Source organism: Epinephelus lanceolatus, chromosome 24, assembly GCF_041903045.1.
Source record: "Epinephelus lanceolatus isolate andai-2023 chromosome 24, ASM4190304v1, whole genome shotgun sequence".
NCBI lineage: Eukaryota > Metazoa > Chordata > Actinopteri > Perciformes > Serranidae > Epinephelus > Epinephelus lanceolatus.
The window spans coordinates 18481578-18509266 of NC_135757.1; the positions used below are offsets into that span (position 1 = coordinate 18481578).

Sequence of the window (27689 nt, forward strand, 5' to 3'; positions counted from 1 at the left end):
TGTTGTCATCTTGTTTTGCGCGAAACACATCATCAACACATTCTCTGAACCATTACCTGCTCTATTCACACATGGGCTCAATCTGACATTACACGGACATTGTTCTAGGGAGCTGTCAATGTAAAGTCTGATTAATGTCTAATCCGACTGATGCAGACATTCGCGTTCTCACATTCAGCTCCTCTGGGTAATGTTTAGATAATTTCAGGCGCGCAGTGCATGTGTGAAAGGGGCTTTGGACTTGACTGTTGGGGACTTGAGACTCTGGCATCCAAACACTTGATCTAAAAGCAAAAACAACAAAGTATTGCCCTTGTAAAATCCTGCAACATTAAAAAATAAACAAGACATCAACAGGCAGGGCTTGCATAGCTGTGAATATTTAATTCTCAGGCTTATGCATTGAATTAGTTATTTGTAAGACATGTTTTTATAAGGCATGACGTGTCATTTTAATTGTTAGTGTTTAGACTTGAAAATAATTGCTTATGGAGACTTGTGGCTCAACTTGGACTTGACTTGGACTTCCCCTGAGGACTTGTAAATAGCACTGTCTCTGATTCTTGCCTGTCTTTTGATAGATTGATGTTAATATTTATATGGCACGCAGGTAAAGGGCCACGAAATAACATGTTTTTTCCCCAGTATGTCCTCGTTTTTATCCACTTTTTCAGTTCTAGCCGTCTTACTATCTGTCTGACCTCTGCTTCCCTCCTACATATCCCCTCATGGTTATTTATGGCCTGGTATGTGCCGTGCTGGCCAGAGGGCTTGTGCTCTAGTGATGTGTGGATGCCGCTGGCCCCTTCTCCGATTGCACCAGCAGACATCACAGATAATTATAGCATCACCACGGTCAAGACGCAGCGCTGTCACACTCAGTCACGGTCATGGTGATGAAAGAGAGACGGTGTGGGTATGCTGGAGCGCAGTGGGGGCAGGCAGCGTCAGTGAATGTGTATTTGTGTGGGTGCCTGTGAGTGTGTATTTGCACATGTGTGTGCAGTTAGTTTTAACGGCTGTTCTGGCTCCTTTGAGCATCATTCGGTGAGTCAGACAGTCAGTCAGGTCTGTCACTTTAAGATATCACCCTGAGTGATCAGACCAACCAGAAACCAGAGTAGTGCTGTGTCACAAGTCTAGACTACGTTATTGACGTCACTCTCTGGCTTTTGATCAACATGCTGTCTAAAGGCCGGATGAGCAGTTTGATGGGAGCTCTGAAAAAGCAGCACATCAGTCACCTGTGGTATTTTAAGCTACTTTTACAATAGCCGATTGTTGTCATGTTGTGACGCACAAGCAAAAGCGTACCAGGCATGACTTACAGTTACTCATAAGATAACATTTGTTGCATCTTTTTAAAGCAGGGGTTTCCAACCTGCGGGGCTGGACCCCAGCAGGGCCCGTAAGACAAATCTGTGGGGTTGCAACATGATTGATAGGATAGGAGAGCAGATACAAAGTGTATTTCTACTCCAGTTTTTTTTTCAGTCTTCAAAAGCCTTTAGCCGTATGCATCCAGTGATGAGGGTTTGCAGGTTGGCATTGTTTCATTTTAGGGGTCACTTGCCAAAATGATACGGAAAACAAGGCACCTAAAAACATTTGCAGTCTGAGATGCCTTTAAAGGTCTCTGCTCATGTTTACTTTGTGTAGTGTTACTGACATCACATCACAGCAGTGTTTGATTAACAGTTTAATTGTATTACGGACGAATAGAACATTTAGGATGGATGGATGTGAGAAAGAGGGTGAAATTAGGAGGAGGAACCTGGTCTTGACATAATTTGTATGGCAGAAGCCAGGAAGGAGACTCAGTCAGAGGTTGTGTTAGCTGAATATTTTCTGCCATTGACTGATTTTTTTTTCATAATGATGTAAAAATCTTGTCATTTTGACAGATTAGAACACTCAGGATGACCTACTGTGACTTTAAGTATCTCACACTCTGTCCAGTTGGGTGCTGTGTGCATATTAATTAGCTATTGTCTCGTCTTTTGTTTTATCTCACATGCATGACCTTGTTGTCCAGCTGGCGTTAGCCATCACATTGGTAGACTATATTGCTACATACCTTTGCAAAATGTGACAGCAGCTGAGTGTCTGAAGTGTCTTTGCACAGACAGTGCAAGTTTACTTAGAGCTGTAGTGCTGCCTGAGCCACCAGAATGATGCTTTGCCATTATTTTTCTTCAAGTGAAGAAACAGAATTTTCGCAGTAATTCATTCACATTTTTTTAACACTTGACATTTAAGTGTGTGTCATGTAGGAGAGACAATAAAAACTAGGGATGCATGCTGATATCGGCACGTCATAGGTATCTGCTGGTGGGCTATCACAATCAGAGTATGCATGCATAATATGATTATAAGTCCACTACAGGAGAGACTTGAGTAGCACTAAAATTAGGTAGGGAAAAAAGTGGATAAATTGATATCGGTATAGGTTATTGGTCAAATGAGTAGTTACATATCAGCATATCGAATATCGGCAAAAAAATCCAGTGTCATGCATCCTCAATAAAACAAATGAAATGGTCAGCATTGTCAATTTGACATTTAAGGTGTGTTGATTGATTCACAGCATCAACTCACTGCACTGACTAACATGCAAGAAACAATTCCACCTTAAATGTTGCCAGTACCTGCCAGTAGCCTTTGAGCGGGACAGTGAATTAAATGATTTTTTCTCAGTCTATAGCTGCTAACTGTTAACTAGTAAAGATGACAAGGCGGCAAAACATCCTCTCATTTTATAGCTATAGTTGACTTATGTATGTAAACCTACCGGTGTCCCTGTAGCTGTTCTATTGTGCCATAATGCATGTGCAGTTGTAGCATATCCTTAATTCTGTATTACAACATGTCTGCCTCATGCTAGAGTTTCAAAACTCCCCGTAGTCCAGGCAGAATGACCCACAGAGGACAGCAAAGGTCGTTCAGTTTCTGTGTAGCAGTGTGTTTAATCTCCTGCTATAACTGGGGGGGGGGGGGGGGGGGCGGCGTTCTGTGAAAGGGGGTGCAAAGGGAAAGTACAGTACAACTGAAGGGGTTGTACTATGCAAGACTCGAAAATAGACTGCTGGTACTGGCAGTCAAAGTTAGGGAGCGCTGGGGGAAGACAGGGAGAGGGCAAAAAAGACATGGGCTAAGTTTTAAGGTCCAGCAGCCATCTTGAGACGGCACATCTTTGCCTCACCAATTTCTCATTTCATGCTGCAGAGGAAGCCATTAAAAAAAAAAATTGAAGAGAAGATGAAACTAGGTCTGTTGGAGTCATTTTGAGGAAGTTCCCTTGTTTATAAGTGGTGTGTCTCAATGGAAAAGACCTGTTGGAAGATACGTACACGGATGAGAAGTTCTTTTGGGCCGAAGTAGCCTTCTAGTTGTTTTTTAAAGGAGCATACAAAGGAAGACGAGTGCTATGTTGCGGAAAGAGCTGCTTGATGCACGGAAAGCCTTGAGGAGTGCTAGAGAAGGTGTGAGTGGGCCGAGAAGCAAGAAGCAGAGAGGTGAGTGGGAGCTGGTGTCAATACAAAATATGTACTATGACAGCAAGAAATGGTTTGTTGGGGATCCTTTAGCAGGTTGAAGTAAGAGAAGGATCGCACTGTAGCAGGGAATTGATAAAATGCATACTCAACTAAGTGGAACAGCTGTAATGGAAATGAAAACAAGGTAATACACTTGAGGCCGCTATTGCTGCTGCTTAATTGGATTCAGTTTGTGTCTCTTCTACGCCTGGCATTGTTGTACAAAGCCCCAGCTGTACATGGATAATGCTTTTTACTGTTGGCTGGACTTTAAGGTTTAACAATCTTGTTTGTACGAGTGCGAATATGGATATGTCTGCTCATAGACACTCAAGTTATCTGTTGTATTCTCTCAAAATTTCACATATAAAATACTTAAAAATGGTAGTGGCAGTGACATTTTAGGTCTCAAGATACAGAAGAGCTAGCTGAGGATTAGCAAGTACAATTTTGTTTTTCCAGAAAAGAGTAAATCTTGTGTACTTGTGTAAATGAGGAAACTGCAGATATTGAAGTCTCACTCCATGATCCAGACGTAAACAAAAGGGTCATCCCACTCCCAACGTCCAGAGAACAAAATTTGAAATCAGACTCCCAAAACTCATTTACAGGTGCCATGTTTAACAGAATGAAATCAAGATGTTTTGTAATGTGAAACTGCATTCTGTACTCTTAGGGCATCTTTACCCGCCTGAAAATCACAAGGTCGGGCGCTCAGGTGAACTTTCAAGAGCACACAGGTAGGTTGCGCCTGAGGTTGCTAAGCTACCATTATCAACACTGAATCATAGCCTACTTACCAGAAGTCCTGAGTGCAGAGCTGATCATCTTCCAGGCGTTGTTTTGTAGTATGACAATATTTTAGCCCTTGACTAAAATGATGGTCTTCTCCAAATTTACCACAAACTGATATTTACAGAAGAAGGGAGAAATATCTGCTGGCTGTAATTGGTTGTTCTTTGTCACATGACACCTGGAGCACACTACTGCATTCCAAAAGTTGAACTCTTTTAATCTTGGAGCCCGGCTGTTGCATTCTGAAAAATTGGTGCTTGGTAGCACTTGTGCACTGCAGCAGCGTCGCTCTGGCTTTTGAGCGTGGATTTGAGGGTGCAAAAAACACAGTATGTGTACGGCCCCTTATATATGCAAATATGCAAGATGCCTGAAATTTATGTGGTACAAATTGGAACTTGCTATATATTTAAATGTTCGGATGTGAAATTCAGAGCATTAATACAGCAGCAAACCACTCTCTGCTGTGTAAAGATTTAGTGGAGTAATGGCATGCTCAGCAGAGAATGATTTCATGCCACCTCTGTGTGTGTTGTAATTGGAGCTTCTCTGTAGTTTGTTGTGGTAAGTAGGTCCGGCCACGTGTACGTTAGCACTTGTGTGAATCCCACTGGCTAGCTCGTTGCAGCCGCTTTGCACAATGCAGTTAAAGCTGATATCAGGACGGTGTTGTTTTGGATAGCGCCCACCATCTAGTTCCCCCTGGTTAACAATATAAGCTCTGTCAGCACTGTTGCCATTGTTTAGTGCTGTTTATGTAGTTAGAGCCAAAAGCTGCAAGCTGCTGGCTAAGCCACCTCCATGTTGAGTATTGTGTCCAGACATCTCAAATGGTCTGAACTTTGTTTAGAGCCCCTTTAAAAGTTTTATATTCTGTATATGTCCTGCAGATGAACTCTATACCCTTTTGTCTGCTCACTCAGTGTTTGTTATGGATCACACAGCAGGCATTCCTGCTCTCACAGTTTCTTATCGACCCAGTCTTCTGGTCTGGATTGCGATCGGCTTACATCGGCATACTGGAGCGGAGAGGATCTATAGCTGCTTGATGATTTCACATTCTCTAAATATTATGTTAAAGTGGATTAAGGATACAGTACAATTAATTAGGTGCTCGATTCTCATGAGGCAGCTGAGGCAATATATGAGGGTAAAGGCAGCACTGTATCTCTGGTGTTTGATCTGGCAAAGGGTGTGTTTGTGTTCCATCCCGCTGGTACACAGTCATTCACAGGAACCGTCAGGGATTTGGTGAGGATTAGGTGGTAGGATTGGGTTACAGTGTGACTGTCAACGTTGGCCGCTGTCATATGTGATTTCCAAACCACCCCACCACCATATGAACTGAATCGACATAGCACTCACATTTGCTTCTGAAGGGTTTTGAGCAGCAAATACAGAGACATCAGTTTTATTACAGTTTTTCTCCTTTGTTCGGATGAATTGCTGCCAAATGGTGGTGTCACTTGTCTACTTGCTATGTGCTTTGGTCTGGAATCACAAATGTAGTGTGCAGGAGTGTGTTTATGATGTGGATGAAAATCTATGGCCTGATTTACAGCCAAGATTTTTTTTTTGGATGTGGTTTTGTTGATTGTGTGAAGCATTACAAGAACACAGGAGAATTTTGAGCATGGGTTTGTGTTTTGTCCCTAATGTTATAATATTTGCCTTTCTTTGCCAACAATATATGTGATCAATGGAGGAACACTGTATAACACATATTCCATTTTTAAGGGTGTGGAATAAAGGCTGTTTTGTAGCCTAAAAGTATAGCATCATTAGACATAGGATTACTCCGCGAAATCACCCTAAATCAAAAAACATTTTGTTCCTCTTACCACTTGAGCTATTTATTAGTCTACATGGTTTTGGTATATGTTGCCAAGGGTTAGAGATATCGGCCATAGGGACGTCTATGAGTACACCCAAACTACTCTCACCAACCATGTCACCGTGGAGAAGGAAGGGTGCATCTACTCTGAATGTGAGGCTCGTGACAGCGGGAGATGACAACATTAATGGCGTCCTCCTCGGCTGAGCTGTACCATTAGCTAGCTCAGTGGTGCTAGGTGAGCTAGCAGTAGATGCATGCTTCCTTCTGTGCGGTGATACAGTTGGCAGAACAGTGGAGGATCACTGTATAACACATCATTTTAAGACCTTAGTGTGTTAAATATTAAATTTTTAAGGGTGTAGAATAAAGGCTGTCTTGTAGCCTGGAAGTATAGCATCATTAGACACTAATATCACCAGATGGACATGGGATTACTCCGCAAAATCACCCCCACATCAAAAATAGATATTGTTCCTATTACCTCTTGTGCTATTTATTAGTCTCGATGATTTTGGTTTATGTTTCTAAGGGTTAGAGATATTGACTGTAGGCATGTCTGCAAGCTACACCTGCCAACCATATCACCGTAAAGAAGGAAGAATGCATCTACTCAGGGACAAGAGGCTCCTGACAGCAGGCTATGGCAGTATTAATGGCATTCTCTTCGCCTGAGCTGTAATGTTAGCTAGCAGTAGATGCACGCTTCCTTCTGTGTGGCGATACATTTGGCAGGTGTAGTTTGGTAGAAAGAAAATAGCTCTTACATGAAACTGCTCACAACAAGGTCTGTGGATTATCTTTGGTAAATGGGTCATGATTTCTGGAAAGAGACATTTTTTTTTAGCGCTGCAAGCCGATTGCCATCTAGTTCCATTATATTGGAGAGAAGGCAGACATCTCTATGGCTGATATCTCCAACAATCAGCAACTCACAGCAAGATAATCTAGACTGAAACACAGCACTACATGTAAGGGGAAAAATATGTATTTTTGATTTTGAAATGAACTGTCCCTTTAAGCTAAGGCAGTGACTAATATAGTGCGGCATTAATACAAATGATTTGGTTGTTGGGGAAGCTGGTTTTCCACATTGTTTGTACGTTTATATATGACTGCATGTTGTTTGTGAGTAAGTTGTTCTTGGAGGATTCTTCAGAGGAGCACCGCACTGTTTCCCAGTCCAGTTCTTTCCCATACAGATGACTGGTTACAAATGTAAAGTCGACACATGATATGGTAGGTCTGGCTTGATATAACAAGTCTGGACTGAAAAACAGAAAGTGTGATCACAGTGTGATGTAACAGCAGCATAATCTGTTTTCTGTTGTAGAGAGATTATGCCAGACTTGCTGCTGATAAAGCTGCATGCCTGGAAGGCATCCATCAAGGCTGCTCCACAGAAAGCAGCCTTTGTCACAAAATCAATGGGTTTCCGTGAAGTCTGCTTACTCCATTGTTGTTTTAAACTAATTAAACTACAGCAAGCTCAGAATTTCACCTGTCCTGAAATGTTTTTAGCGCTCATTTAGCGTCTCATGATTTCTCTATTTGTGTTGAGATCGCAGAAGCCGACTTTGTCAGATTTTCGGCAGGCTGAGTCAACAGAGACATTTAAATCAGACTCATAGAAAGAAATGCATGTGTTTTGTTTGCACAGGCGTGTCGGAGGTCAATCATGAGATTGGCTTATGTCCAAGTCTGTGTTTACTGCAGATTTAGGCAGTGCAGAGGACAATTTGGCCTTCTGAGCCATCAAACAAAACCAGATTCAGAGAAAGATAAAAGACATCCATGAATAAAATCTAATTATCTTTTCTCAATGGCTGATATTTGCTGATATCCCAGCCAGAGATTGGTTGAAGCTGAGTCGTCGTGGCTTTTAGTGAGCATAAAAAAAAACAACCTCATGAGAGATTTTTCCAAGCAAATGGAAGCTTTACCACCGTATCTGCCCTCTCATTGGATGACGGTCATGGAATCTTCTGTTATGATGGGCTTATTGATCCGGGGGCGTTTGAACTGCTACTTGGGGGTGTATCCCATATCACACATAAAGCATTGGTATCGATTGCTGCACTTTCTGCTGGACCGAATGCCTCTCACTGGTGATGGATGGAGGAGGAGTGCGAGGCGGGCGGGGGTGAGGAGAGGGAGGTTTGTTAAAATAACAACTGGAAACTGCAATCCACTGCATCTAGGTTTGTCTTTAGAGAACAAGGACGACTATGTAAATTTAGATCTAGTTTGGGATGCTGTCAAGATGAGAAATACAACTTGTAGCTGGGTGATAATGATCAAATAAAAAGGAAAAGAGGAGAAAGAGATAATGACCATATTCCAAATCGTTCAGTGAGCGACTCCCGATTCACGGCAAGAGTAAATCTCACATATTGATTCTGTGTTAACAAGGCCATAAACAGTAACATGCCTCACTTAACAATGCTAAAAAGCACATCGTTCAGCAGAGCAAGTCAGCATTCAGGGATAGAGGAGCTTTGCTGAAATATGGACGAGGATTCTGGGCAGTTAGCTGCAGAGTGAGATCTGGGTCTGCCCATAATTATTTTTAGATTCATTTGATGGAGGAGGTGTGGGGAGCACAGATGTGTCTGAAAGGACAATTAACGTGTGTCAGAGTGTGTTTTAGAGACGGAGGGAGACAGGTTTGAAGGAGGAGGTAGATGGATGGTGGGAAGCAGTTACGTATTCTCATCACGTTTGCTCAACAAATCAGACATCCTGGAGGAGAGTGTTTTATAATATTCTCTTTGTCTGATTTATACAGGCCTCTATGTGAAAAAGGATATCAGTATTATATCAATAATGCTTTAGTGAGATAAAAATACTGTGTTTTTTCATAAGGTGACAATACATACCTATTTGTACCAGTTTCTAGCAGTGACATGGCATATATCTTTGTTTACTGTTGTCGTCAAGACAAAATGACGTTCTGAGGCACTGGAAAATGAGCATTTTGCCATATTTTTCATCATTTAATAGTACGGATGTCACAAGAACCAACCCTTTGGTACCAAGGCAATGCCATAAATCTGAAAACGTGATGGTACTTGTTATTTTTCTTGCACCATCAGCACCATTGATGTAATCGGGGCTTTTCACACTGTGCATTCCAGGAGCGAGAAAAACAAAGGGAGCAGAGACCTACATCTACTTCTCACAGTTGAGTTGCAAAAGTCCCTGTAGTGTCCAGTATTGTTCCAACAACAAGCCAGTGCATCCTTTCCATCAGATGATGGATTGCTAGCTCACTGGGTTAGGATCTGATCAGAAGAGACGAGGGTGCTACATTCAAAATTCTTTGTAAGCTATGCCTGCAGTCTTAATTTCATAAGGAGGATATCTACTCAACCCCGAAAGTCTTATGATGACTTTAAAATCAGGCTGTTCTGTCAGGTTTGTCTGGAACAACTGGGGAAGAAGCCAAAAACATCAGTGGGCAGATGAGAGGGCCATTGAGCAACTTGATATCAGGGCCAGGTGTCAGGGGGATGTTGCCTCTGCAGTTGCAGGTATCGCCCCATGCCCTGACCATAACTACTGTAAAAATTCAATTAATAGCCCAGGCTATTATTTGCTTAAATCGCTGAAATCAGTAGGCCTATATTTGGGACAGGCCTTTAATTCATTCCCTCCTCACAAAACTGTGGCTCAGCAAAGATGGGAAATACAAACCACTATGAATATTACTTCTTACTATAACATCAGTCATCATAGTTTTGTCTATGTTCTTACCGGCTGGCAAGTAGACAGAGGTGAGACTCCACTGCCTTTGCCTGCTTCTGCTCTTGGAAGGTACAGCGTGAAAAGCCTCTATTCTTCCAGACCTGACTGGACACCATATATGCCTACAAGTGTTCTAGTCTGCTGTTAAATGCCAAAGACGCCAACAACACGTGGAAGATGGCAACAAGTCCAGCTGCAGCGACAGCTCCGTCTTCACTTGACGAAATGTCGAAAGCGTTTATTTCTTGAGGCCTGTGTGTTTTTTACATTTTTTGCAATGGGAAGTGTGCGAATTTACACTATGATACAAACATGATGATACAACTGGTCGCTGAGAGCATTCAACTTTAGGTCAAATGCTGTGCTCCTCACTGTCAATTTTTTACCTCGCTGTCCAATTGCAGTGGAAGGGGGCGGGACAGATAGCCAACCGCAAAGACCAACCGTTACATGTACAAGTGCTGAACATCAACATCAATGGAGGAGAAATATGTTAATATACTGTAGGTCAGTGGTTCCCAACTGATGGGTCGTGGTCCAAAAGTGGGTCGTGGGTCCATTCTGAATGGACCGCAAGTGACTTTTGAAATTTTAAGTATAGTGAATTTCTGGCACAGAGGTTTTATTTTGAAGTGCTGTTTCTTGCTGTAGTGGGAATGAATAACAGAAAGCTACTTGACAGAGACAGCAAACTAGCGCGACGACATGGCCAAACACAAGTACGACACTGAATGTATTAAATTGTGTGGACATGGAACTGATGACTAAGGAGAAATCTGGACCCTGTGGCTGGACCAGTTGGGAACCACTGCTATAGGTTATATATTGATACATGTTCTCATGAACCCATAAAGACGAGGACTGTTGGAAGCAGATCATCAGGGACAGATAGTAAAATTTAACTTAGGTATTGAGAAATGTGGAATTTTACTGGTATCGACTACTTTTCGGTATCGTGACATGCCTATTTAATAGACTAAATGATTTATTTACAGTAAAGGTGTTTATTATGGCTGCTGCTTGCTGTGTACCTGAAGCACATGCATCGTGCTGTCATCCAGTAGGTGGAACATATTTGCTCTTCCAGTCCAAACAGCCCTCGGCTGCTCGAGGCTGTGGTAACCTTGACCCTATCACTGGTTAAAGCTAACAGACATGGAATAGAGATAAATAATTGATGGCTCAAGGGGTTTGCTGAGGGCTGCTACCTTCCTTAGAGAGGAAAACAAAGAAAACAGGAGAGTGACTGAGAGGCAGAGGGCGTAAAAATGATGTCTGGATTTGAATATGTTTGTTTTCAGGAGGGTTGCTCTAAGAAAGCAGATATATTTCACTCACCCTTCCCCCCCTCTTTAGCCATTTCAGCCCCTTTATCATAGCATCTGTGCCTCTTCCTCCAGCTTCTCTGCTTTGCCTCCTCCCTCGTGAATCTTTTCCCCACCAACCTCTCTTGCTCTCGCCTCCACTCTCTGCTCTCTATCTCTTCTCTCTGACTATTTCTTTGCCTCATTCTTGCTCTTTGTCCGATCATCTTACACTCCTGCTTTTCAAAAGATATGCTCTGTTGAAGCCAGTTGTTTTCTTCCTCATTTTTTTCTTCCTCCTCCTCCTCCTCCTCCTTCTCTTATTCACCACTCTCATCACTGCAATCAAGACCAACACACCCCTTCTGCTCAGACTTCCAACCCCCACCTCCTCTTGTACAGAGTGTGTTCTCGATTGAGGCAGAGCGGGCAGAGGAGGGGAGTTGGACAAACCAGCTGAGAATTGCCCCTCTAAAGGCAACGTCTACGTCAGAGAGGGATGCTGTTCACATCAGCGGATACATGCTTAGACACAAAGACACCTGGCTCCGGCTTATTTGCATCCTCTCTCTCTTTCTCCCCGTCTTGCCGCCAGACTGGAGCGTAAACACACCCATGCACAAAAAGCAGCTGAATCCCGCTTTGAATCTTGATTTTTTTTGTGTGTGTATGTGTGTATTGTTGTTGTTGATGCCACACCCTGGGCTTTTTCGGGTTGTAGGGATGTTTTTGTGAGCTCATGCCACAGGTAATCGCACGCTTGATAGGAAGCACTACTTAAAGAGATGAAGAAAATCTGGTCCAAGAAGAGATTTCAGGTGAGTTTGCTCCTTTTTGAAAATAGAAAAAACAGCCTGCTTTTAATGTTTGTGTCATGAACGTTAATCCAGATTGTTTTGTGTAGAAATAAGAAGGTTTTTACATATTGGCATGTCAGGCCACACCCTTTACCTGATAATGAAAAGCAAATGTGTTGGTTTGTAACAGGTAACAGTGTTGCTGTTTTCCACCTTTTGTTGTTTATTATCTGTTGATGAATTGAGGGCAAATCAGGACAACGTGACAAAGAAAGTCAGCTTAGAAAAACTGTGGTTGCCAGGTAGAAAAATGTATTTTCGTACAGTATACGCAACAAAAATCATCTCTTCAGATGCTCATACGTGAACACTAAAAAATACATTTTAATGGCTTCAAACAGGCAAAATTTCTGCTGTTACACATTCTGTTTGTTAAATATGTATCTTGGTATTGAAGTCATGACAGGTTTGCGATAGAATAGGTCATTCTTATAACAGGTTTCACAAATTGGGAGCAGATGAAAAGTGTGTCAGTAGGCTACACTCCATGGAGACACGAGGATCAGGGCAGCCAGTCAGAGGGGCTACAAAGTGAGCAAGGATAACGCTGATTTCTGATGGCTCCTCTGAACGCATCAATATCAAACCCTTGAGACTTGTTCGTTAGCTCCCAGCAGCACATCTGTGAGAATAATGCTGGTAGGATTTGGATTATACCCATAGAATATTTTTTGAAGTACTTGCCAATTGCAGCCTGTTCAAAAGGATGCCAGTTGTGGCTGGCTTTTGCTGATATGATTGCCTTGAGGCCATAACAATGGAGATCACGACAAACGATGGAAGCTTCTAGCGGAGTCAAACAGCAGTTCCCACCAGGCAACAGTTAATCAAATTGCCTGACACAAAAACATTAACCAATGGGGAGTGTGCAGCAAACGCGGGGGGAAATGAGTGTGAAATGAGTCATTTCACTTCGCACTTTTGCTACTTTTGCTTTCCAGCCGCTGCAAAGCAGTGAGTCATTCTGAGGAGCTCTCCTTGGTGCTGATTGACAGACTGTCCAAGAAGCAGTTTTACCAACTGCTTTATCAGCAGGGACACTTACTGGAACATGGCCTCCAGAATTTGTCACATCTTTATCTTTTAAGAGATTCATCTTTGTTACAGATATGGCTGGGCGATGATTCCATATTATAATTTATCAACTCTCAGCAGAATCCTATCCTGATACGATCGGATTATGTTATAGTTTTTCAGAAGTCTGTGGTCCAGATTGATGTTATCAAACAAAATTTGATTAAAAACTGAATTATTGAGTTACTGAAGGCTCCAAAGCATTGAATACTAATTCAGTTATTTTAGACCAACCGATTGGTCGATCAAGAGAAAATAAATTGGGACTATTTATCGACAAAATAAGACATTTGACGGCGCCAGCTTTGACTGTAAGATCGATAGATAGATATCTATTATATAGATACAAAAATATGACCAGATATCATCTAGATTTTGATATTGTAAGATCGTAACTGGAGTTGATCCACTACCTTTACCGGTATCAGAAATGCCTCCAGTGCTGCCTAAAATGTTGGATTGGGTATAGGCAAATAAGCAAGTTCTAATGCTACCTTATTTATTAATAAACTTTAAAACCTCCAGAAGACCTTGACGTGGTATTCTACATCAAAGTACTCTATTTACTATTTTTAAAATATCTCTGGGAGGCTGCAATCTAGAAACATACTCTCAATGGCCTCAACTTCGTCACTGTTGTACCTTTCCAACAAGCTCTAGTACGATCATGGCCCTTTGAGATGTTTTGTTATCCAGCATGAAACAGCAACATTTTTAGAGGCTTTATAAAACTAAATAATCTTACAATTAATCTCTTCTCTAAAAAACTAATCCCACTTATCAATGTTGATAGGAGTTTTTGTTGTTCTTAGCCATTAATTGAAGCCTGTTGAGCACAAGATGTAGCCCATGTTGCATTGGTTGAGTCTGTTGATAAATCAGAGGCTTTGTTGCTGTTGTTATTTCACTGTGTTACCAATGTTGTTTGACTTCTTGACATGGAAATGGGCTAGTAGTGTACAACTGTTAATTTTTTTGTTATTAATATTATTTTATAAACACAAAGGCATCAGATCGGAACTCAATATCGTCTGATACGCAAGTATCAGAATTGGTTTCGGGAAAGAAAAAATGGTATCACATCCCTAATCATAACTGTTCTCTTTTTGTAATTATCCAAATTTAGCATCATTATATCTACATTACCAATGATTATTTCTCAAATTTCTCATGTAAATATTACTTACATGCACCTGAAATCAACCCCACAATATTGTCGCAATTTTGATTTTGAGGTACGTAGTCAAAAATATTATTATATTTGATTGCCTTTGTATCGCCTAGCAAAGCAGCAAAAAGCACACACATCCACGAACAAAAGCCCCATGACAATTAATGACAACTAGGAGAAAAACCAGATGTACGAAGGTAACTGGACACAGCGTTGGAGGCAGGACCTTGGTCATTCCTTTGGAAGTTGCTCAGTGGGTCATAAGGCTAAAAATGTTGAAGTGTGGCATATAAAGTTATCAGGATGATGGCCACTGCTTCTGCATCATTGGGCCCATAGAACAAGCGCACCAGACGCTTTCGCTGGCCAAGCTGGTGTCTTCTGGTTTAGCGCTCTGCTAACTTGAACAGGAATAAAATGATTTAATAGTGCGACTCCTCTAGACCATCTAAATGTTATTGGACCAAACTGATCAAATATAGTGAAACGAATCATTTCACAGGGGTTGTGAAGCTAAAAAAAAAAAAAAAAACAATGTATACACTGATTTACAAATGCTCTTTCAGTCTAAGTCCATGGGAAAAAGTCTTCCTTGGCTCAATGGCATCACACAATGGAATCTGAAATTGTAATTCCACAGTTTGGCCACTACGAAAATTGTCTTCAAAGCTCAGCACAGTTCCTGGGGGCCTGGAAAAATTTGTAAAAACAAGTAGACGTCTTGAGTTGGGATTATTTTGTCACACATACTGTTCCTATTGTCAGGAATAAACTTACATGCTCATGTATTGCCATACAGTTCCCGTGCACTTAACTGAAGAGGTTTGCACATTGTAAAGAAACTATTTGTTTTAACTTTAAAAAGTTAGTGTTCGGGCTGCTTTAAAATTTTAAGTTGACTGAATTTGAAAAGACAAGTTGAGGTAATTTTGTAATGATTCAACTTATCTTCTTAAATTCAGTGGACTTAAAGCAGCTGTGCGGAACTTTTCGTTTTCGTTGATTATAGCGCCCCTTTGGTCGGAGCGGTATGACACCCACAGCCTGGTGTCATAAAATTCCGACTGCAGCCGGCAATTACCGCATGCATTTGTTTTGGAGAGCGAGAGGATTAACTAACATCAGGTCAGTCCAAGTAATTAGTGGAAACAGCAAAATTACTCAGTAAATTCTCCTGTCGTGTTTCTGTTCTGATCTAATGAAATCTGTTGTGTATTTTGAGCTACTAAAGCTACCGTAGTAATGTGAGCCTCAAGTTATTCTGGGTAATGTAGTAACCGTTGTTGTGCTACTGGAAACAATGAGAAGCAGCCGTGTACGTTAGGTGTAAGGAGGAATAAACAGTTAACAAGTCATCTGCTGAGTCCGCATTATTATGTGAAAAGAAAACTCTGACGATTTGGGAGTTATGCCCTTTCTCTGTCATTTTCATATTGAGACAGCGGTTAGCATGGCACTTGTAGGGGGTCAGTACATCTTGTGCGGAGGGATACACCGGTGAGCAACAGCTGCAGCTGGCTCTGGGACAGGTACGCTAGGTCACTCGGTAAAAGCAAACAAAGAGACGACACGGACGATATTACTCACCCGACTGAAAGCTGTCCATCAGCTCCTGCAGGCCTGGGGCGTTTTTCCAGTTCATCTTAGGAACATGAAAAAAAGTTTAAATCACGCCAGGATTAGTGATTGCTGCAAAGTTTTCATTCCTTGTGATGCGCTCTCTGCGGCGGTTTTCCTCCTGATGATATATCTCCCCAACGATGGTAGCACTGAGGGAGCGGAGGATTCAGCCTTTCTTCTCACCTGCTCAGCATGCAACACATGGAGTTCCTCATCTGTGTACAGGTATGGCTCTGGACATGTGTCCGCTACAAGAAACTCTTCAAAATCGCGTTCAAAGTCGTCCATTGCAGCTACTAAAATCCGGAGATATTGCTAGGCTAAATAAACAGCTGAGTTTTGTTTACAAGCTACGTCTGTGCCTGCTCACCGGTGTATCCTTCTGCTGATCACAGCGCAGGACGTACTGACCCCCTATAAGCGCAATGCTAACCACTGAGACCCAGCCACTGGACGTACAGACACAAAAAAGATATCGATCATGTTGTCTCAGTATGAAAATGATAGAGAAAGGGCATAACTCCCAAATGGTTGGAGTATTGTTTTATGTGAAGATACACAGTGAAGACATAACATAATCCTAACACAGCAAAGCTGTTACCTGCAGCCTTTGCTTGCAAAGCTGACACTACTAACGTTAGGTCAGTCCAAGTAATTAGTGGAAACATGCTAACATGCTAACGTTACACACAAATTAGTAGTAAAGTAAGACCTGTTCATAAATGTTCTGGTGTAGCTCTGAATTTCTTATAAACTGAGGACAACTGCCTGCTGCATATTTGTGTTCATGGTCACAGTCACAGATAATTTTACATGATGCTCCTTCGTTATCCGCCATGACATCAAAAGTACAACCAAGTCCTCATAGATACATCTCTGGTAAAACTGTTAGGTGTTATGTGTTCAGCAATGCCCGTTGCGTACTGCTTACTCGAAGAACACTAAACACGGCTCCTTCTTCTGTGGTTTAATCGCTGCGGGCCGCTGCGGGCGAGCAGAATCACTTCCGCCTCGGGTGCCGTATTCTGGTTTGCTGACTTCCGCTGTGTGTCCGACCCAAGTGAGGCTACGCTAAATAGCCATATAGAGAAAGGCTTTTTTTGTCGCTGTTGGGTTCAAATAAATATGCGGATCTTCAAGGGGGAGTGATACGAACTAGGGGCAGTTTTATTAATGGTAAAAAGTTCCGCACAGCTGCTTTAAATTCTTAAGGCAGCATGGACAGAAACTTTTTTAAGTCAAAACAAATAGCTTCTTATCACATTTTATTGTTCTTCCTTTTGGATAACATTTCTTCACACACAACGGTGATTTCTAAATGGTGACAAATCCAGCTTGTTGAAAGTCTTTACACTCTCCGCTACTTAAAGTTAAGGATGTGACAACAACAGTACTTTTGGGTAAAAGGGACCCTTGCAGTTTGCACTCCAGTGTTTTGTGTATAACAGAATTTTTGGCTGTGTTTGCTGTTGAATAATGCATTGTACCTTGTATCTTGTTTCAGAGAACTGGGCATTCCACACGGACATTTGGCAGATTTACCCATGGTGTGTTGTCAGTATAAGCTTTACACCAATTCTATTGTAGTCTATCCTTTTCTGTTAGTAGCCTTATGATTTTCTCAGGCCTCTTTTTCTGTTTGTTTTAGCCTCCAACAGCATGTGTTTCACTTTGATTTATTCCTCTAATAACTCTTTTATATATGAAAGTTGCTGTAATAGAACATCTATATTGATATAGTGTATTTATATTTTTTTACTGCTTGACTGCTTACAAGAAGAGTGGGTTTTATTATTGTACATCCACCCCCACAAAGCAATATTTTTGTAATCACGCTGTTGATTCCCTGCATAAAATCCTTGAGTGAATAATGTGTGGCCTCAATGGTTTATGGTATAATATTTGGCAATATTTGTGCGGTCCACGATCCAAGCCAAACCAGAGGCTCGCACGTACTCCACTCCAAATCATATTTACATTATAATACAAGCCATACGCTGTGAAATATATTCCCTCATAATTACATTGCTGAGTTGATTTCCCTCTCCTGGTGTGCAAGCTATTTAACTTCATTTGACACAGATGGGTGGATCTACATAACCCACACCCAGGAAAAGACACACATGCTGCTAGCAATGTAATGAGTTAATGGTGATTGTTCATGTTACACTGGCTTTCTTATCATTAGGCAGACCTTCTGGAATTATCTAATCAGGATCTGACTTGTTGGGAGGCGCAATGAGGTGCAACCTATTTTGTGGTTGTCGTCCTCCTCCTTCACAAGCTCTCTAACCAGTAAACATATCTGTCAGCCACCCAGCAGTTTGGCTGGTGATTTTAGACTCTAATGGGTACGAAGAGGATTGGTCGTGTGGGTGAGAGAGATGCTGGTTTCCATAGTAACGGTGCTCTCCCGTCTGCCCTCTCTTGCTGCCACTATGGAAGTGAAGTTTTCCGCTCCTGCCGAAAGCAAAGCTATGGTAAACCTGCCTTGTCTTGATTCATCTTCTGATGTTTTTTTCCCTCTCCATCCGTCCCTCCTTGACTTCATCTGTTCACCCCGCTGATGTAATGTGATCTCAGCTGCAAAGATGTGGTTTCAGGCAGTTTGTTGTGACCCTGTTATATCTGTTTTATCTATCTCTCTTAGTCTGCTTTGTCTGCACCCATATTTGTGTCTGTATCTGCTTTTTAATGTTCCTTATTAAATCAAGATCTAAATAAAAATGGATGTTGTCCCTGCACATTTTTGTGATTTGACTTCCAGTTTCTTTGACTGTATCTCCCTTTTTTTTTATCATTCTATAAATGTTTGACATTTTCATCACGGCTGCACAGAAATATCACTGACCCTTTGAAAAGTTTACCCAGTAATCATCTCATAATTTTGTTGTAAAATGGTAATGATGTGAAAATTGTTTCCAAAGGGATAAAGATCATTTTTAATACCTGCTTTTCTGGCTTCATTTGGATTTTCTCAAGCCTTATTTAATTGCTTGTCTGTTTCGCTAAGAGGTACTGAATTTTAGAAAGGGTTAAGTAATGATTCTAGCAGGTGACATGGGTCAAATCAAATAAAAATAAAAGGAACAAAGTCTAACATAGGAAACTAAGCTCACCCTGCTGTTTTGTAACCCAAGTCAAACGGTTCCAGACCCAAGGAGAGAGGATCTATACATCCCCCTCCCCTCCTTGTATCAGCCGTGTATTTTTATAAGCCGCAGCTGGCTTCATGTCACGCTCGAGCTTCAGCCCATTTCATTTCACTCTGGGGGCCCTCCGCGGCTTTTTCCAAGGACCCATCAAACTCTGTGCCGCTAAGCAAATCTGAAATGTCATTTTCACTGGGACTCTGTTGTTGTTTTCAGCTTCTTTTTCTCCTCCACCTCAATTTCTCTTTCCTGAATTTCCACCCCCTTTCTCCATCTTAACTCATCTCTGTGTTTTACTGCTCTTCATTTCAGACTCTGAGACCACAGAGGATGAGACCACAGAACCTCAGATGGAAACCAAAGAAGGGCCCGGGAGGCACCAAGACAAGGCTGGACGGAGAGGACCTTCAGGTATCTACAGTAAAATCTTGCCTACATTTGCTCTTCAAACATTTCAGCCATTTTTGTCTTTATAAAATTGATATTTATATAGTTACAAACAGGCAACACTCACAAAAGATGATCCAGTAAAAAGTAAAGAGTCCAGAGTGCAGCCTGCACATATTCAGTAGCTCTTTAAGCCTTATTTATGAGGTGGTAGTCAATATGATTTACTGTGGCATCAACATCGCTGCCAGAAACACACTTCTACAAAATTATGATTCAATGCAGATTGATAGATTTAATGGAGGCTTATTATCAGCTTGGCCCAAGACGTGCGTTGGATAAAATCCGATATGGCAGAATGCTTGAATCCCTCATGGTGTGATGCAACAGTGTGACACACTGCCCTAGTTTCAGCGGGGAACCTGTCTCAGGTCTGGGTCTCACTGCATGGCTCCGCAGGGAGCATACAGCCTAGAAAACTGGGACTGTTTCTGATAGATGAACGAGGTTGAAGCTAATGGCATCAATTATTTTACTGTTTTGTGTACTTTGCCAATTTAGTTCTGTTAGAATATACATGTAGAGCATTAGGTTTTTTCCCCTCCCAGCTTCTCCAGTTTGAGGCTTTGCCACTTTTCTGTTTTTTATCAGTGTAAGCTGAGTTTTTTGCATCTTTGTTGAGTCTGACTTGGGAAAATGTGATAGGCTTTTTTTGTTATTGTCATATTGTGATATTATATTGACAATACAACTAATTAAGAAAATGATCAGCAGATAATCAATGATAAAAACAGTTGGTAATTGCAGCCCTGTAGTTTTTTATTTTGTGTGATGTAATTCATATGTATTTCTATACCTGCAGTCACAGGATTTGGTCCATAGACTCTAAAATAATGGATGTAACCAGTGATGTCACCCATTTGTTTGTGGACTCTGGTTTTGGCCGTCGCCATCTTGGTTATTTGGATCCAGAAGTGACCGCATTTGGACATCTGGGTGGAGTTAACCTTAATGCTAGCTGCTAGCGTCTAGCTTCGTTAGGATGGTTCATTCATACCTGTGATTAACTGTAGTGCTAAAGATAATTTTTGTTAGCGCAAAACAGGATTCAAACTATTAGAACAAAATGTACTTGCTGGAAAAACTGAACATCCCATCAACCATCCCTGGTTCCCAACCTTTCCCCATTTTTATTTTGTGCAGAATTTTCATGTTTTCACCAGGTATTCCGGCTTCCTCCCACAGTCCAAAGACATGCAGGTTAACTGGTGACTCTAAATTGTCCGTAGGTGTGAATGTGAGTGTGAATGGTTGTCTGTCTCTATGTGTCAGCCCTGTGATAGTCTGGTGACCTGTCCAGGGTGTACCCTGCCTCTTGCCCAGTGTCAGCTGGGATAGACTGCAGCCCCCTCACAACCCCCAACGGGATAAGCCATCACGGAAAATGAATGAATGAATCTAAAACAATAAATTAAAAATTAAATGTAACAATTTAATTTCATTTCATTTCATGGTGTGGTGGTTAGCACTGTCGCCTCAGACAGCAAGAGGGTTGCCGGTTCGATCCCGGGTGTGGGAGCCCTTCTGTGCGGAGTGTGCATGTTCTCCAGCCCCCCCCGCAACCCTCAAGAGGATGAAGCATTTAGAAGATGAATGAATGAATGAATGAATGAATGAATTTTTTTTTACAGAAATGAATGAAATGCTGAGATTTAGGCCAACTAGAAATAATAGTAATAATAATTTCTTCACCCATTTAAACCAAGAAGGCCTCACGACCCTCTGTGAAACTTTGGCGACCACTTGTGAGGGTCAGGACCCCCAGGTCGGGAGCCAGTGCCTTTAAGGGTCTTAAGTACAACCAAATGCCCAACAAAACGTTTTAGGCTAAAAGTCAGCTGTAACCAAAATGTTACAGTTGACTTTTGTAAACGGAAATAGCAACAACCACAGCTACGCCAATACTCTGTGAATATGGGGTTATGTGATAGAGCCCATCTGTCACTCAGATTGGCCCCGCCCTTAATTAGGCATCATTTTAAGCCCTAATATCATTTAAACTTCTGAGTCATATAAAAATTCACTTCAGTTTGTGTTTATTTCTGCTGGGAAGTTGGTCATTTTAACATAAGCGTCTATGGGAATTATGACTTGATTTTGGCACTTTGGCGTTGGCTTCATTTTTCAGTCCCAGAGCTTGCTGCTTAGATTTGTTACACAAGCACAGACTTTCATTCATTCCTTTTGAAGTCCATGTTGCTCCTAAATCATGAAAGACTTTCATGTCAATGTGAGTTTGAGCTGACTCCAGCAGATTTGTAGGTCAAAGTTCACTGCTGCTGACATTTTGAGTTTTCTGCCAACAGAGGCAAATAATGTGTCTGGTATTGTTTGTATGTGTCCCACCAACCCATTTACTCTAATAAGACTACTACTGTTTAATATTTCTTCTTCGGCTGAGGCCAAATCTGATTAAGTCCACAGACTGCATGTCATATTTAAGGGGGCAAAGAAAAGTTGATTCACTCAGTCATGAGCTCTTAATGCAAATGTCTAAAATGCGAATGTAAAAGTGATTTCCTTAAGTGGCACGTATTACCCAATTATAACCTAATGAGTCTTTTCCTGTCAGCATTGACATGTCAAATGAATGCCTGAAAGAGTATTAACTCATTTGCTAAAGTGGTGCTGGTAGGCTGTCGTCACAGAACCTGCATGCCCTCAGCACCCGTTCCTAACCACGCAACAGGATGTCTGAATATAGATCCAAAATATTGACACCCTTCTCCTCTACCAGAGAGGCATTTTATATTCTTCCCTCGCTTGTACACAGTGTTTGCACTTTCTAAGCTTTTGTGTTGGCGGGCTGACTACGCCCTCATCACGTCCCTCCAGAGACAAGCAACAAAAAAAATAAAAAAATAGAAAGAGAATATCAAATGAGGGACGGATGAGGTGATACATCATTTGTTCTCTTCAAGGAACAGATTCTAGTTGCCTCAGCTGCATACAAAAACTCCAATGCTTGCTTGTTAAACAAGAGCAGGATGCGTTTCCTTTCTAAGTGATGCATTTCTGAGGAAGATTCAGTTTTGTGTCACTCCAGGCGGACATTGTTTAGATCCAGCGAGCATGTATGAGACAAGACTTTTGTGAGATCTCCATTAGTGTCAAAACACGGCACTTAAAGCCCGATGTGCCTTCAAGTGAAAATGAAAGCTTCTGCAACACCTCGCAGAGAAATGAAAACACAATTTTCAAGCTCAAGGCCTTGAAGTGTGTTTTCCCTCAGTGCCCCCTCTTTCTTATTTCCCTTTAAGAGGAACTGATATAGTTTATTTTCTGATTGTGGGGCTGACTCAGTATCATTTGTGATTGCAGCAGGACTCGGTCGTTTTATATCCCCGACGCCATCGCTGTTTCAAGGTTTCCGTCGTTAACGTAAGATGCTGACTGCTCTTTCTTTTCGCTGCCAAAGCATTCCTGTCTCCGTTGCTCATCACTAAAATGTCAGTCATTACCTGATTTGCGATGGGGGAGGGTTTTTTTAAGTGGTGCACGCTCCACAACGTAGCCCTCGCCCGTTCTGTTTCATTTCCTGTTCTCAGGCAATCAATAGGCTCTTTATCCGTCTTACCCTTTTTTATGCTTAATGATATTCCTGCGTTCTCTTTGACGTCAGTATCATTTTCTACCAGCTCAGGATTCTTGCTCTTTGTATTGCTGAATCTCTCAGTTAATGAATTAATCTTTTTACATGCTTTTTTAGTTTGCATATGCAAGGTATAACATGCATACTACAGCAATTAAAAGAAAATATAACCCGTGATTATCCATGCTTTCTAATACATTTTATGCTTAGAAATTTAATATTTTTAAAAGGAGAAAAGAAGAAAGTCTGGAAATTGAAGTGCCAGAGAGTAAGGGTGTTCCAATAATAGTCAGTTCACAAAAGGTTCGGCATTAAACCAAAATGGACTAATAAGTTTAATCCACAGTTAATTAAAAAACTGACCTTTCAGTTAACACTATTGAAACACTGTTTTCTCTGCCTGGTTTTCAAGCTGATGAGGTTCATCTTTGTCGGGATGAGTCTGGTGATATTCTAAACCAACCACGAATTGATCCCACTATCCAAGCACTGCCTGTGTAGCCACACTGCTGCACCTCGTGACATGTTCCTTAATTACAAACAAAGGCACTGTAGTTTATTTTGAGTCAATCCCACATACACCACCCGGGTGCTGTAATTACTCACTAGACCACCAAATGTGTATTAATCCACAGCTTAATTTAGTCCCCAACAATGCACTATTTAGAGTAACCGATGGACTCTAGTGTTGTCTGCGCTGTGTTGATTTAAAGAGGCCCAGACTGTGGATATCTACAACAACTCTGACAGCAAGAGGTAAAAACAAAATCCTCCGTTAATTACGACTATATAACTCGAGCCACTGCACAAATTAAGTGACACAGGAATATGTAAGCATTAAATGAACTTATAAACATAGCCTAACAGCGCTAAAACACAGAAATTACTATGAGAGCAATGTTGCTTAACTCTCCCATGGAGTACAACAGGAGAAAGGGGAGAGGCAACCCCTTTATAAGTGGGGTACAAACATTTGACTTTGCCACACATATTACTGCTGTATTGACCCTGTTACATTATTTCTGTTTGAGGACAGACGAGTAGGCACTGTTCATCAACTTATGTGACATATTTATGAATGTGACAGCAGCAATAGTTGAACGTTTCCACGGCAACTAGTAAAACAGTCTCGAAGGCTGTCTATCAGCTGCTTGCAGTGTCTGTCCTTGCAGACTTTACATGGTGACAATAAAAATGTCACACTACGTACAACAGAAGTCCGCAAGGGCTCAGTCATAGGGTGGACATTTGGATAGAGCCAGTAACTACATACAGGACCCCAAGATGGCGCCCATTTCAGTCTAACAGAATTGCTCACCTGGCGCATACAGCAAAAAAGTTTCTAGCTTCCAGGTTTACTTCTGAGGTTTTGGCCCACTGCGGATGTCAGTGTTCCTCCCCTTGGCTCCACCCATGAGTACCTGCTCAGCTCATAGACTTTACATTATGATGACATCACAGGTTTTTATATTGCTTTTCTCAGCTCAAGGAAAGTTTTACAAATTGAAACCTCCATGGATCAAAACTTTATAATAGAGAGAGTCCAAATTAACCTTCTGCAGTTTGAGGTGTCCTGTCAACAGTTTTACAGACCTCTCTTTTATAAATGTGGTCTATGGAGAAAATGATAAAAGATAAGATAGGTCATATTACGGACAGTCTAACATATTTTTGGTCTTTTCTCTTTCTCTTTTCTCTCTAGGTGAGGGAGGTGGGATGATGGACTATAACCCGGACGCTTCAGATTGCAGGGCCACCCTCCCTGGTGCCTATGACCCTGTAGTGGAGCGAGAGCTCCGCGCTCTGGGCTCCCGCCCTCCAGGACCCCATGTGGACCCCACAAACCCTGCCAGGCAAGCCGTCGGTGGGGCTCCCACCGAGGGGGCCCCCCCTGTCCGTCACCTGGGTGTGGAACCGCTGATCCGGGCTTCTCACGCTAACCTGGCCCGGCCTGTTCAGGGGTCAGAGGAAAGTGTTTCTGTAGGCAGCGACTACTATGGGAGCATGTTCAGCCTCTACAGAGGGAGGACATTTTCGATGCCGTTATAGCACATGGCATTTTGTTTTAGGATTCAACTAAAAAACAAAAAAAAGACTGGCCACAAACCCCAAATTGCAAAGACTCTAAAGACAAGACGATACATCCTACATAGACCCAACTCGCAAAAATTGTATTCCATCTGTAATAAGTCACAAAAGTTATTCATTTAATTTACTCTACTTTTTTCATGCAGTGTTGTTACCTCCCATTTTTATTTTGATGTCACACTTTCCTTCGACTCAGTGTTTTTCTTGCTGTGAGTGTGGTTTGGTTTCAATCTAACAATGATTACAGGACTTACGAAATATCATTGTTAATATTTCTTATAGCCATTAGAGAGCTCACAATGGTACAGTCTGCTAATATGTATTATTCAGCACTTCTGAAAACTGTGATTACTCTTTTTAGCCACTGCATGTTTTCTAGAGCAGCCCCTCACTTTTGGATTAACACCATATCTTTATAAGTTTGCTGTGGCATGCATGGGTTGCTGGCTTTGATCCGAGCTAATATAAGCATGAATGTTCTCACAAATTTATAATCATGTGATTCACAGGTTCTTTTTAGGCATGTTTTTGTATTTAAAGTTGAAGCGGGGGGATTCTTTCTGGCATTTTGTAAGAGTTCAAGTTGTAAAGCTGCAATTTTGTTGCTACAACATGCCTACAATACCCAGTTATTACTGTTTTAGGGTGTCTTCCACTTCACCACAGCTAGATTAAGTTCTTAAGAATGTGTGAAATCTTACATGTGGGCAATTTTACTTCTACTCCTTTCTCTGCCATTTCATTTTACACTGTCTGATGTGTTGCTCTCTGAAAATGAGACAAAAAGCACAGACAAAACACAAGGAACTCAAAGACAAAATGACACAAATGGACGTTCATCTGATCCTTTATTACTCTTCCAACGTCTACAGCAGCTGCACTAGAGCTCTAATTTCACACCTCCATTTCCCCTCAATCCTCACCCCTCTAGGACTCAAACTGCTGACGAATCACAGGGGCTCTCCTCCCCTGTCCCCCTGTCTTCTCCCCAGCCACCTCCCAGCACACACAAAAACACCACCCCAGACCAAGACCCGGATAACACCAAACCCTCAGATCCCCAATCCTCTAAGACAGACCAGGCGTCAGGTGTTAACAGCGTTGTCATGACACCCAAGCTAGCTCGTGCAGGGCCCAAAATCTTCGACAAAGTCCTTGCTTTTGAGGAGCGAAGGGCCAGTGTGGATCCGCCAGGAGGAGTAGGATCCGTATCAGGATCTAGATTGGGACAAGCAGCTTCCTGTGACTCAGACGACAGCGGAAAAAAGACAGGGTGCCCAAGCAAAGACGAGGAGCACATCCTGCAGGGCGCAGCCCAGAAGCGAGCAGCGTTCAAGCAACGGGCTTCTTCTTTAGAGGACAAGACGAGCTACTCCCAGAAGGTCCAGAGCTACCAGAGCAAGTTTGCAGAAGAGCTCCAGAGGATCAAGAAACTTGTGGGGAAACCAAGCTTGAAGAAGGCGTATTCCACTGAGCAGCTATCGCAGAAAGAGAGGCTGACCACGGGGAAATTAGAGCCCATTCCTCCCCAAGTGGTTAAAAAGTTGGAGGCAAGGGAGCGAGCCCTAGAGGACAGAAAAGTTGCACAGAGAGACGGGGACGGCAGACTGCAGATTTCTCTACAGGCCCATGGCAAAGGTCTGGTGAATCAAAGTAACAACCCTGAAAGGAGTAAGATGACACAGCCAGATTCGCAGGGGAAACCAGTGGATAGCTCATCACGAGGAAGCACAGGGAAAATCTCTGTTACCATGGAGACGGCACCAGTTCACCAGTTACCAGGGCAACCATTGCCAACAGCCACAAGGACAAGCCTCGCCAGGTTTGGAGAAGATTTTCTTTACTGATGAATTTGTGTGCTTTTTAAATCATAAATATGGCTGTCTTGTGTATTTTTCATTGTAAGATCTGTCAACAAATCTGGGCACATAAATTCAAATTCATTTTGCACAACTTGAAATGTAATATTTATTCCATGCTTGTCACTATTGCATAACAGTTTTCTTGTCTTTGCACACAGGGAAACCCTACAAAGCTCTCCAGCAGCTGAAAAAGACTCACTTATTGCCACGTCTGAAAAATCATCTCCCATCAGAGATCTGGGGACATATTCAAAAAGGGAGATAAAGATGGACAGTAGATCACCAAGCCCAAATGGGAAGAGAGTATCTCCAATAACTGTGAGGGAACCGGGGTCCCAGTACCCACCCAAGCCCCCCCGGCTCACCCCATCACCCACTCCTTCCATCAGCCCTCTCCAGAAGAGGAGGAAGGCGGAGGCCGGGCAGACTTCTCCAGCTTTGAAAGTGAACATTCCCACCATCCTGGTGGAGGATGAACCCATGGAGACAGAATGTGCTGCAGACAGGAGCAACGAGAGAAGCAGAAGGAGAGGGGGGAAAGTTCGCAAGAGCAAGAAAGGCTGCTCTGTTCAACCCAGCTCTCCAGAGGAAGGTAGGACATATTTAATGA

The 27689-nt window shown here is 42.1% G+C and overlaps 1 protein-coding gene across 6 annotated transcripts in view; it reads left to right on the plus strand.

The window, feature by feature from the left end:
* Window positions 1–27689, plus strand: part of spega (striated muscle enriched protein kinase a) — a 77811-nt gene that overhangs the window by 9118 nt on the left and 41004 nt on the right. For 2 of the 6 annotated variants that reach the window (XM_078165954.1, XM_033616225.2), the window contains exons 3-6: window positions 19403–19501; window positions 24832–24982; window positions 26149–27039; window positions 27238–27671. In XM_078165954.1, coding sequence (XP_078022080.1) covers window positions 19403–19501; window positions 24832–24982; window positions 26149–27039; window positions 27238–27671 — 1575 coding nt within the window. Of the gene's footprint in view, window positions 1–3389; window positions 3516–11348; window positions 12035–17442; window positions 17486–18250; window positions 18419–19402; window positions 19502–24831; window positions 24983–26148; window positions 27040–27237; window positions 27672–27689 lie in introns of those variants that run through there. The other 4 variants (XM_033616228.2, XM_033616227.2, XM_078165956.1 and 1 more) reach the window with 4 other exon arrangements.